Genomic DNA, 14,046 nt, shown 5'->3' on the forward strand with positions numbered 1-14,046 from the left:
TTTCATTTTGAATCTAGCAATACGATGGTTGATACATTAAAATCAAATTAGGCCACCATATTTTCATTGTATGTGAATTAAACAGAAATTCATATAACAACAACATATAAAGGAGTAGGTCCGGTAAGGACCAATTTTGGCCTCAAATTTCATGTTCATCTGACGAAAGATTTTGATCACTTTTTAAACACTTAAGTGTCTATTTTATTTGGATCAATTAGTTTATGTAAAAGATTTTAACTGATTTAGTCATAAAAAACGCACGGATTCAAGCTGAAATATGAAAAATCTACCAAATATGCCGAAAAATGTCATTTTTCAGGTGGTTTTTGTCAAAAATGAAAGTGGCCGCATCCGTGTTCATCCTCAACCTTTATATATGTTATGTATTATCATAAGATACAACTTACATTTCAATATTAAGGATGAACACGAATGCGGCCACTTTCGTTTTACACGAAAACCGTCTAAAATTTAACTAAAATACTAGAATTGTGAAGATTTCAGTAATTTAGCATGACTTAATGGTGCTAGTACCCGATATATGTGCATTGTATTGTCAAAATCAACCCAAATCTATGTAGCAGAAGCATTCTACTGTCCAATGAATAACTAAAAGTTTACATTTTAACAACTTTGTAAAACTGCTATATTTTGGGGCCAAAAAGGGGTCTTACCGGACCTACTCCTTTGTAAAAGATATCAATGGATTGTTTTATTAATTGAGGAATTTAGGTTAGACAATTTAGTATTTAGATATGATAAATTTTATACGACTTTAAGAATGTTGCCTTATGTGCATTCTACACAAATATGCATCTGTTTCAAGAATATTCCATGATATTTGTTATTAAAAAAAAGAGGTTTTTTTATCAATAGCTCAACATGCCAAAATATTATGTAAAACTTTTAAAAGACTGTGACTAAGCCTGATTGTAACTTCACTTAATCACCATATTTAAAGTAACCCTAACATATCATATTAAGACAAGCAAAAATATGTGCTAGAAAAGCAAAAAAGAAAAAGAAAAAAATGTAAACTTTGCATAATTCAAAATTTGTAAAAATAGATAGTTGTCACTACATGTACAAATAGCTAAAGGAGATTTCATTTTAAGGATTATTTGCTGTAATTTAGACCAATTAGAGGGACAAAATTTACATATTTTGAAATATTTATGACATTTTTTGCCTCAAACAAATTATAATAAAGGTCTTGTGTTCCCTAGGTGTAAATAAATCTAAAAGAAAAAAGGACATGTAAACAAATGATTTCCTATTAGTGGTTCTAAATTATTTAGGGTTGGCGCAAGAAGACATATTTCATTACAGTTTCATTAGAAAACATTGTCATCAAGTGTGACAATCTTGTTTTGCACATAGGAGGTGATATATCTTACTGCAAATTGGCTCTCACTTTACATCACAGCAAATAGCTTGTCACATTAGAATACCTGATGCTGTTTGGTGTCTATAACTGATTTTATACTTACTGTGGATTGAGTTTCCTGGTTGAACTTATATTTAAACTCTGTATTAATAGCTCACACATTATTCCATGTTAAAGTGCACAAATAAGCTTTCAGTAACTTGTACCCTTTACAAGGTGTCAGAAATTTAGCAAAGTTGAGTTTTGTTGTTTGGCAAGTCCAATTGAAGAGTTGCCACCATTTTGCAGTAATTATTTAATGTCAATGAAGCTTTATCTGCTCTTTTGACAAATTTGTTCTTGTCTTTGCCTGAACAGGACATTTATGTATTATCTACAAAAATACTGATTTGCTATTTTTCATTAAATTTTGTCCTGCCTTGCCCAAGAAGTTGAAGTTTGCTTGCCTCGTTTTCCAGTCAGTTTATCTGTCAAATTTTTCGTTCTTTTAAACACTGGCTAGTGGCAAATAACATTAATTCAATAAACTTCATAGTATGACAATCTCCAAGAAAATTAACTTATTAATATTATTCATTAATATTTTAAGAATTTGTATGACACAAAATTATTTTATTTTATTTATTTACTTTTGAGATTGGTTTTTAACACCCATGTCCATGTGTTGTTCAATGAAAGTAGGAATTGAATTTTGCAATTTCATGATAAATTACATTAAATTTGTCCTTCCATTTTAACTGAAACATTCTTATATTGTTTCATTATTATAAATGAAAACATGACATCTTACAGGTCGTTTGCTGTTTTCTTATCCTCATTGATTTGATTTTTTTCAGAAACCAAAAACGAGTGTTAGAGGAAAAATTGAAAGCTCTAGAAGGGGAGCATGCTGCATACAAACAAACAGCCCAATCTAGATTATCTCATAATGAAGGGTATCCTCCCATACATACCCAGCTTATGAATGGACATGCTGTACCTAGAGAACAGATGTCCTCTGGATATTCTTGGTCTGTACCACAAAGTATGCATCAACCTCCATTGTCAACTGGTTCCATCACAGCAAAACCATATTTGACAACAGCTGGTGCATCCCAGCCACAAATCCAAAAACAGTACATGCCAGTGCCACAAGTTCAACAACAGTACATGCCAGTGCAGCATACTGACAGAATCGGTATGACAGTATCAGAACAACCATATCCCTTACCAGTTACTCTGTTGCCAAGGGAACCAGTTGTAGCATCATTACCAAAGCAGTACATTCCTTTATCTCATCGACAACAGGGGGACATGCCCCAACTGTCAACAGTAAATGTGAGTAGTAGGATGCAGCCTCCAACCTACACCTCAGCACTCTCACAGATCCAGACCCAGCATGAAGCTGGAAGTTATGGAGTGAGACAGCCAGCAGTCCAATCACAGCAACAATATGTTCCTCCCAGTGTAGCACCAGTTTCTGTGTTTAGTCGTGAGTCTGTTCATCATCATCCTTCATTGTCAATGAGTTCATTATCTGGGTCATCTGGAGATTATTATCCACAGACTTTTCCTACTCCATCTCTTCCCATTCCATCCACGGTTGGTCTGATACCAGTAACATCCTATGCTGCTCAACAAGACCAAACTAAAAAGATTAAAGATTATCAACAATATTTACTACAACGTCATGAACAAAGTAAAAAGGTGCTGGCTGATACTAGAGCTGAAATTGAAAAAAGACGACAGGAGTTACTTCATAGGTTTCCACAATTAGCTGGTCAATCTCCTGAAACCAACAAAGGAGATGAACAACTCCCAGTAGTAGATAGTCGAGCAAATATTCCTCCACCTCCCCCTTCTGAGGTAATCCAGACAAATACACAAACAACAGAACTATCACCAAGTAAGACAGCTATATCATCACTCGTGACACAACTGGCTTCAGATCCATACTATGCACAAAGATTGGGACTTGAGAAAGAGAAAAACAGTAAAGCAGAAGTTAGTCAGACTAATAATAAATATAGAGATGTAAGAAAGTCTCTTCCTTTTGATGAATCTCTTCAGGAATCACCTTACACTCAAGTTCATGATTCAGGGGGTAAATTTAGACAGACAGAATTCGACTCTACAATGGAATCAGATGATAGAAGAGATTTAGATGATACAGTAATGTCATCATCTACAGACAGAGGGAGCCCTAAATTACCAATGAACGGAAGACGATCAGCCCAGTCAACCGAATCAGATATGGATACATCAGGTCAGAGTACAGGAAAAGATCAAAATGAAATATATGATAACAGACAACAGGAATTAAAGAAACAATTAGAAGAAATACAGAAACAGAAAGAGGCCATATTACAGAGGCATGATATGGCACATCTTAGACTTCATGCTGAACAGGAGAGACTTAAATACCAGATGGCAGAGGAGGAGAAAAGATTGACTCCTGATATCACTTCAGAAGGTATGTAATACCTTTTTATTTTTCGAGTTATTTCACAGGTTGTTGATTAATTTTTAACCAAAGAGATTGAAAATTCAAACATGAGTCCTTCTTTCTCATAAGAAATTATACTTGCAATCTGAGTATTGTAATAAAAATAGGCCACAGTTATCACAAGTTCCAACTTATTGATTATTATTTTATTATGGATCATTGGCAAATATTTTATGCATATTTCCATTGCTTTAGTTGTCAACTATAAAATTATTTTTATAAATTGAATTTACCGAGATGTACAATTGATAGATAGCTGTTTGTGATATTTTCATCTTCTTTCCCGCTAAATTATTTCTTTTTTTCTTTTTTTAGTTTGCCTTTACTAAATGCAATGAAACTTATACACTATGTTTATAACCACCTCTTACATATAGTTAAATTGGGTGGCATCACTTTCACCTTTCCTGAGTTATTTCCCTTTATAAATGGAAAAATTGATGATTTTTCAACTTGATCAACTTGAAACTTAGTACACATGATCATTATGATGTGAACTTTTTAATATTATATGCCAAATTACAGTTTTGACCAGTATAATTTTCATATTCAATGTAACATTACATTCTCAGGTTGAAGGTATTTGTTAAGTTATATTACCATGAAGCTGTGGTCACATCAACTTGAAACTTTGTACACATGTACATCTTGATGATAAGTACTTATCAAATTGTGTGTTAAATTTTGGGATTTAACCACAATTTTTTAGTTTACTGAATATAAAAACAAAATATTAGTGTGTCCTAGTCATACTGTCACAGATATGTATTACAGAGAAGTCATTTTGTTTTGAAGATATTTTTTCAATAACAGTAAATTGTCATTAGAATGTGTCATTACATTTTTGTGAATATAAATGTCTATGTTACATAATTAACTTTTGCTCAGGTGTTAGGGTCTTCCATATAACAAAATGATGATTATAATTGTCCTTTTTCCCTGAATAAAGTGTTACTTTAAAGATTTGTAAAAATGTTGGCTTATAATTAATGAGGATTTAATTTTAGACTTATTTTGAAGTCTTAATCAATAACTTACTAATAAGGCTCTAGTTTCCAAGGTAATTCATACTACAGATTATATGCCTAATTGAAAACGAATTAATTAATTATTCCATAGTGACCACTATTTATTAAATGACAGGTGGGATTATATTATATTGAATGTCATACTTATTTTACAGTATTTTACACTGTACAGAGGAAGCTGTATATTTGAAAATGATTTTGCAGCAGACAGATTTATTATTGTGTAATCTTTTTACTTTAACTCATTAATTTTTTATTTGTTTGTTATTGTATTGTTGTTGGATAAGCTTTACATGAAGTAAAGGATATTTTCAATGTGTATGGCTGAAACTGCATTTAAATAAAGAAGATTATGATAACATTGTGATGATATAAGAAATTTATAAATTTTATTTAAATTTTTAGATTCAACAACAGAGGTAGACACTGATGAGGAAAGGAGAGGAGAAATATTGACAACTAAGCACCTGAGAGGTCCACCACAGAAACAAAAGTTAAATCTTCTTGGTGAACATAGACCCCATGAGCTTAGTACCATACAGGTAAGAAACAAAAGGACACAATCCAGGGCACTGTGACCTATTATAATATATAAGTCATTTAGAAAACAGTCAAGGTCACTGTGACCTGTTAAAATATATCAGTCATCTAGAAAACGATCCAGAGCATTCGCCATAATAAGATATATGTCATCTAGAAAAATTGGCTCAAATTGTTAAAAGTGTGTTTTGTTGCATGGAAAGATAGGAATTGTAGTTCTGAATTGTTGATATTTTGTATGATGATTTGAGCCCTGTAATCTTCATGAATAGATTATAAAAGCTGCTTAAATTACTGCAAAACAAAAATTTCTGTATTATGTTTTAAAATATTCTGTTGTATTGAACAGGAGGTAGATACTCCCAGGAGTGCACAGAGATCTTTAGAATCTGGGAAGCCAAGCCTTTCATCCAGTGGCAGTTCATTGTCCAGAAGATCACTGGATTCCTACCAGATGTCTACAGGAACCATCCCAGAGGAGAAGGAACCACAGGAACAGTTTGTCACACCCACTTATCGTAGGACGGCAGGAGAGACTGGCTACCAAACTCAGCAAATCGAACAGATACTGGAAAGAGCTAGAGAGTTTGACCCTAGTGTTGTAGAACGACTGAAGCAACAAACCAATGATATTTTTGCCAATATTGCTACACCCCCACAGAAAGGAGGCACCCCAGGGAGTAACTTGTCATTATCCATGGGATCACTAACTCCTGATTCTTTATCAACAGGTTAGATCAGATAATATTAAGGGCACTTATACTTCATAATTTAATAATACATTATACATACACTAGTCTTATGAACATATACTTATGTTCTGATAGTTTCATGTCAGTATAGAAATTGGTTCCAAAATGCCAATTATGTCTAGCGAAACAAATTTTACTACTGTAAGATTAACTTTTGTTTCTGACATAGAATAGTTGAAAGAGAGTAATACAGAAAGTTTGAAATCGTTATTTGGAAAGTTGAATTAATGTGGATTCAATATCACGTTTGAGGATTAATTATTATGGATTTCATTGAATATGGTTAAACACAAATTTAAGTGTATGACAACATTTATATTTATATTAAGCTATAACACAGAATTTGTATAAACAACCAAATCAAGCACCATAAGTAATATTATTTTTTCTCTATCTAAGTGCTTTTAAAGTATTTCAAAGTTTTTATTCTGCAAATTTATTAATACAAAAACAAAACTAAATTGTTTTGTTGTAATATAATGATATAGTCATATACTTATATTTAAACAAAATTTAGTTTTAGAAAAGTTCATGATTAAATGAAAAGATTTGTTTCATTATATGCTTTACTTAGAATTTCACATACCAGGGTACAGTACACACACACACACACACTCTTAATATTCTCTCATTTATACATATTTATGTAGATTTCATTTTATATTTTATCAAAATATAGTTATACAAGAATTATTGTAACAGTTCTATTAAAAGAAAAGATGCCATATACAATGTACTTATGTCTATTTGTACCTATTTGTCATATTTTTTTTGATTATATGAAATAATTGAAAATAAATGAAGGACATATGCATATTTGAAGGATGTTTATTAACACCATCATTTTAGATTAGTGTCAATACTAGAATTGTTTTGCAATGAATATTCATGTACTTAGATTTATACTAATCAAGATTATCATTATATACCTACTATTATAATTTCAGGTCCCATCAGTGACAGTAATGTATCTACGCAGTATAACTCTCCTTCAGATGCCCCAGCTTTTAAGATTGTCAATCAAAAAGGAAAAGACAATAGCCGTAGTGACAGCTCATACCGTAGCGGAATGTCATGGGCTGATGAATTATCAAGCTACAGTGGACAATATCATTCCATGAAGATGGATGACAGTAGTAAAACATCAGCAGATTCTAGACTGGAACCAAGTTCTAGGGTGCTTAATTCTTCTAGTCAGGAAAAACTAAACCTTCAAGCAATGGATGATAAAAGACCAAGTAAAAGTCAAGCTGACAGGAAATATGATGTATTTCATATGAAACTAGAACATCCAAGTATAGAAAAACCAGGCAGCCAATTCATCTTTAAGCATGCGGATGAAAGTATTTCTTCTGATTCTACCAGTAGGTTAAATATACAAGAACTGTCAGAAATAACTCCTTTAGAGAGATCAAATAAACAAGGTGAACTTTCTCAGTATCCATTACTTGACAAATCTGGACAGATGGAACAGTCATCTAGTGATGATCGTTCTAGGGGATATACTTCTAGTTCTGCAGTTAATGAATCATCTGCTAGAGAATCACCATTGGGAGGTGCTGAAGACAATGTGGAAGACAGCAAACTTCTGAGAACTGGCGAAAGCTTAGCATCAACTGCTACATCTGCTAGTAGCTACATGGATCTAGATGCTGTGAGTGGAATAAATAGACCTTTTGATTTCATTGGTCAGTTTAAATTAACTGGAAGAGATCAGTCTGTGCCTAACTCAAGTGATGATTTAATAGATCTGGATTCGAGCAAATATACAGAAAAAGGTGGTTTTACCAGCACACCATACACAACAGATGATAAGATCTCATCACAGCTATTGTCAGAACCATCTCAGTATGATTTGACTCCAGGGGACATCCAAGTAAGAAGTGGAGCTATTCCTCAACAATCTTTTGGCTTAAGTTCAAACCAAACTCCTGCATTTGTTTCAAGAAGGGGTGATTTTGGATCTGATTTCTCTGACCAGGGGTCTGGTGAAAAGAAAGTTGGTGCAACGTTAAGTCAGTATAGTTTAAAATCTGAAACACCAGGAGTTACTCTGATTGGTAAAGAACTAAGTCAGTACACCATTGGGTCAGAAAATGTGTCACCACTTAGTCAATATAGTATTGAAACCACAGAAAATATTTCCCCTGACCCAGCAATTAAATCTTTATCCCAGTATAGTTTGGAACCTTCTGCTAGCCATGACATCAAAGATGATTCCTCACTGAGTCAACATAGTCTTGATCCGTCAAGGCAAATATCTGGCTTCGGTTTATCAAAGGGAGACAAATCCATGACACAATACAGCTATAGCACTGATTTAACTGCAGAGACAACTCAGTCTTCAGGGCGGGATCATGTTGATGGACATTTAAGTCAATATTCGCTCCAAACAAATGAAAAGTCTTTAACCCATGGACAGCTAAGTGACTCAGATTTAATGCATACTTCAAAAATGCCTTCTACAGATAATTTGTCTCTTAGTCAGCATGCTTTAGATTCTACAAATGATGACAATGACAGCATTGTAGAGAAAAAATTTGCAAATTTAGACAATTTAATACGGGAATCACGAGATCTCATTGCAAAACATAAGAAGTTAATTACAAAAAACAAAGATTGGGAAGAACAATCAACAGAATCTACACCTGAGAGGAAAAATGAGAATCAGAATAGTAACAATAACAATTTGATTGAAATGATGGGCCTAAGATTAGAGCCGCAAGTGATATCAACAAAGCTAGATACATCAGAGTCCAGTTTTAATGTGACAGATGATGTCAGTCCAATGATGATCACAGCTTCTAGTGCTGATATGACACAGGACCACTTCAAGACAGCTGATTCTCTCTCTATGGATAATAGTGTAGGACACAAGTATGGAGATTCAGCTCTTTCACGGTTGTCACAGGTAAGGCTTCAACTTTGTACTGAATTAAACCATGACAATTCATAAAAATGCTAATGTTAGGAGCTTCATGGCTTTGTTATTGAAAGGCAATTTCATAGAAGGTTGTGCATTTTGAAAATAAGATTATTATTGTATAGGCTCCATAACCACAGGTCAGGCATTAAGTCAACTACTAATGTGAGGATCCTAGCATCAAATGTTAGGTACTACATAAATCTGCTATTGTTAGGCCCTATCACCAAAGGAAAGGAACAACATGAAATTGCTTAGTGAGGCATCTTTAATCAGAGGTTAAAAACTTCATACTTCATATTCCTAATCTTAGATGTCAACTCTTAAGTTCAGACAGTATATGCTATTTTGAAGTGTCAACTCTTAAGTTCAGACAGTACATGCTATTTTGAAGTGTCAACTCTTAAGTTCAGACAGTACATGCTATTTTGAAGTGTTAACTCTTAAGTTCAGACAGTACATGCTATTTTGAAGTGTTAACTCTTAAGTTCAGACAGTACATGCTATTTTGAAGTGTCAACTCTTAAGTTCAGACAGTACATGCTATTTTGAAGTGTTAACTCTTAAGTTCAGACAGTACATGCTATTTTGAAGTGTTAACTCTTAAGTTCAGACAGTACATGCTATTTTGAAGTGTTAACTCTTAAGTTCAGACAGTACATGCTATTTTGAATCAACATATGTAACCTTTATCATAATTAATAGAAAAAAAATTAAAAAAATAACTCTGTCATTCCTTTAATTGTTACAAAACAAACAATTTCTGATATTAAGATTGGAACTTTTAGCTTTTTCATTATAAATAATTTGAAGAACAAAACATGCTAAAATGTACATGTAATTATAGATACAAACAAATATCAGGACACTCAAAAGCTTGTAATAAACAATTTTCAATGTCAATTTGATTTTTTTATACAGCTTGACACTACAGCAGGTATTTCTGATGAACCAGACTTGACATTGGTAACGGAAAGTTCTGAAGTCAGCATAAATCAAGAAGGACAACTCACTCATCGATCAGAGTGTAGCAATAATGATGATTCAGTATGGTCATTTGAACAACATGAGCAAAGCGCCAGAAGTTCTCCAGACATAACAGAGAATGATTTTCCTGATTTAGGTATCATCATATCTATGATTTACATATAGAATTAACCTAATTTGTAGACTTTAAAGGGAATAATACATAGTTATTTCGTAATTGGTCATTTTACTGCGATATACAAGTAAAAGTTTTCTAATATGGTATCCTGCTGCTATTTTGAATGAAAGGTTATTTCAAAATTAATGTTTACGTCACAGTTTATTTTGGTCTTTGCAGCCTCATTAAAGCAAACTTAGTTAAAAAGATAAATACAAAATTTTAAGAAAACAACCAATCTGCAAACTTAATGGGTATCGTCTGGAACTGACTATACTACACACATAGATTTATTTATTTTGACAAAAGATCTGCACTGGCAAAGATCATTATTGTGTCTAAATATTTGTCTGTTAATATCATATTATTTCTTTTTATTAGTTTATCTCTATTGTTGCACAATTCTTTAGACTTGTATTATTTTTTGCTTATTTGTATGTTTTGTCATCTCCAGACTTTCAGATGCCTATTAAGTTTGATGGTTAGTTTTTCTCTAAAGATACGTTCATTCTTATTTATAATCACTTTTAGGGGAAGAAGAGGACCACTCAGGCCTAGCTGGTCAGACATTACAAGAATCATTTGATAGAAGACAGCAGTCAATGTCTTCAGTGAAACGAGATGCAGGAGAAGATGTTGTGTTTAGAGCTGTTCCTGTTGTAGTCAGTCCAACGTTATCATTCTCTATGAAGTTAAATTCTGATATAAAACCAAAGGCACCTTTAACATGGGCATCAGAATTAAAAGGGGAACAAGAATTACCTGTTTTGGCAGCTGGTGCAAAGCCTAGTTTTAAGCTTGCTGATCCAAAGCATGTAACTAAGAAAGATTCAGATAATAAGAAATTTGAGAAACCAGTAACAGCAGTATCAAAGTCAAAGTCAGCAGGAAATTTGAATCGAGCTCTTCAGCCTAGAAGTGCTGGATCCATCCCATCAATTTCAACATCTAGTAGTGATGAGAAATCCCTAGGACATTCTAAATCTGCTGGTATTATTAGTCTTGGAGATTTCTTAAAAAGGCAACTTTCAAATGAAGATGACAATACAGCAAAATCTGAATCATTTTCTCAAAAAAATAACTCTGCTTTGGTAACAACAAAGAATAAACCAGGACCTAGCATCAATACTAAACCAGCTTCTGTGAGTAAACCTTCTCCGTCTTTCTATGGAAAGGCAAAGGAGTCATCAAAAGGGTCATCTTATAGCATAGGAAAGAAGGCAGAAACAGGAACAAGTTCAAGTGGGAAACCAGGAATATATGGGAAATCTCAGGGAGGGAAACCAGCAGGAAATTCTCATATGTCCAAAACATTGTCTTCATGGAAGAAAAGCAGAGCAGTTAAATCATCAGGTTTGTTAAGCATTCAATGATCCTTTTTGAAGGGTCATTAAATAAACATGTGTTTAAAGTAAAAAAAAAACACAAAAAAAAAAATAAAATTAAATGAAGAAGTAATCATAACACAATACAAGATCAAGAAATAAAATTATAAAGCATTTCTCAAACTTTTGTATTTATAATGATGTTAAACTCATTGTCTTAGATCATTATATCTTTTTATTTTTAAAGGAAAAGGTTCATTTACTGACAAAATGACTCTACTTTTATAAGCATTCTTACTCCTCATCAAGTTCGCAACTTCAACTGTAAATTAAACAGTGTGCTTTTCAAAGAGAGATGTACATCATTAGTTTATTCTGTCACAATTTATTTCCTGTTTTAAATGTATATTTGGCAAGGGCTATGCACTATGTTATTAGAGGAAAAACAATTCTTGGTAATAATTGACACGACAGTGATAGCACAAAACGATATGTTCTTTTAAACATTAAAAAATAAAGTTTCAATACAAAATTAAGTACATGTACATGTATGTCTCAGTAAAATAAAAATAAAATAGAAAATTTAATATTCTTTCCCATTGTTTCATATTTTAGGGCCTCCTCCACCACCCAAACAATCTTCTCATTTTCCCAATGGAGTTACAGAATTCCCTAAACCAAGTTCTAGAAGTGAAGAAGATGAGGCTTATGAACGTCGTATGAGGTAAAACATATCCAATCATATACATTGGTGCATGGTAACTGTATTCTTGTACTGTACTCTTTATTTACAATGGTTTCAATATTTGTCAGTGCAGAGATCATTGTTCACTCAATTTTTTAGGTGCAATCCATTGTTTAGGGAAACAAACAAAAATAATTTTGCATTGACAATAATCACTGAAACCTTGTGAATAAAGATTGTTGCAGTACAAACAAACATAATCTAATGTTGTAATATACATAAAATATATTCATCATTATCATGTTTATGTAATATACATAAAATATATTCATCATTATCATGTTTATGTAATATACATAAAATATATTCATCATTATCATGTTTGGGGTGGCTTATCACAATTTCTGATATAGATTGCTACTTTAGAAGGAAATTCATAAGATAAGCTTTTGCTTCTGTGAGCTAGAAATTTTAGTTATAGATTTGAAATTTTGATAAAATTATACATTGAACTGCTTTGAACAAAATAATCTATTTTTTTTTTAATTGTTTTATATACAGAAAAGAGAAGAAAAAAATTCATGAACATACTGATGTAAAATAAATGTGAAAAATAAATAAACACCATATAAGAACTGTATTTACATATTAATTATTCCAAAGTTACATATATGCTTGAGAGGGGGAACTACAAAAAAATTGATACAATATTGGCATTTAAATTAATTTGATAGTAACATATGGTATCAAATATTTGTTAATGAATTATAGGGTTGTGTTAAAGAAAACCAAAATAACATTGTATCAGTTCTTTATTGATCTAAAATTACTGTGAAAACTGCTAGACAGTATAGTGCTCTAAAATATCACAAAAAAATATGTATGCATCGTTCTTAAATATGGTGTTTAGTATAACTTTAGGCTTCAGTTAACTATTATTGAACCTAATATTGATTCCTTCCTTTGAGTTTTCTGTGGCAACTATTTTTTTTATTAAGATTTCTGCTATATATATCAGATACATAAGCTATTGTAATTTTGGGTGGAAGCATTTCGTGTGTGGGATATGGGCTTGTAAGTGGAAGTTGCAGCTATGTCACAAACATTCTTGTTTTCTAGTAAAAATCATGCAAGTTTTGTAAATGCAAAATTTGCTAACCAAAATTGTGTTTATGGGATCATTAAGTGATAATGTTGACCAAATGGAAGAATATAGGCTATAGTCAAAGTCTGTGACTTATTTTCTTCTCTTTGATTGTTATATCACAAACAAATTTGATAAATATACTGCAGTTGTTATAAAGTCATTTTATAAAACTGCTTGATACTCTGATGCCATCAAACTGTTATTAATATGGTAAAGCATCATGTGGCATTGATCAAATTTTATGAAAAAAATATTATTTTTCATATTAGAGAACATGTAAAATAGAAAACAAGAACGTTTGTGTAAAATCTCACCTACATTTGTTTAACCAAAGACTGGATGTGTTTTGACTGATAAACAAAATGTTGAACCATAATAACATATTGTTTATAACAAGCTACTACCAGTGCTATCTTTACCACCCATGTTTTCACTACTGTTCTAATTAATCCACTGTTATTTGGTGTGAAGTGTGCACAACTTGCCAGTGTTGATAATATCCTCACCCTGCCTTGCCTACATTCACAAAATGTTGATGTATCCAAATTAATGTTGTTTTCTTAACAATGCACGAAAAAAAAATAACGAGTTTGTTTCTAATATTTGCAGAACTTGGACATAACAATA

The 14,046-nt window shown here is 32.3% G+C and overlaps 1 protein-coding gene across 17 annotated transcripts in view; it reads left to right on the plus strand.

Annotated features, from left to right (window-relative positions):
• Window positions 1–14,046, plus strand: part of LOC139517485 (serine-rich adhesin for platelets-like) — a 52,671-nt gene that overhangs the window by 24,794 nt on the left and 13,831 nt on the right. For all 17 annotated transcript variants that reach the window (XM_071308611.1, XM_071308609.1, XM_071308610.1 and 14 more), the window contains 7 exons: window positions 2,227–3,842; window positions 5,309–5,445; window positions 5,793–6,174; window positions 7,143–9,106; window positions 10,040–10,241; window positions 10,794–11,615; window positions 12,203–12,311. In XM_071308611.1, coding sequence (XP_071164712.1) covers window positions 2,227–3,842; window positions 5,309–5,445; window positions 5,793–6,174; window positions 7,143–9,106; window positions 10,040–10,241; window positions 10,794–11,615; window positions 12,203–12,311 — 5,232 coding nt within the window. The remainder of the gene's footprint in view (window positions 1–2,226; window positions 3,843–5,308; window positions 5,446–5,792; window positions 6,175–7,142; window positions 9,107–10,039; window positions 10,242–10,793; window positions 11,616–12,202; window positions 12,312–14,046) is intronic.

Source organism: Mytilus edulis, chromosome 3 (genome assembly GCF_963676685.1).
Source record: "Mytilus edulis chromosome 3, xbMytEdul2.2, whole genome shotgun sequence".
In the NCBI taxonomy this organism is placed as follows: Eukaryota; Metazoa; Mollusca; class Bivalvia; order Mytilida; family Mytilidae; genus Mytilus; species Mytilus edulis.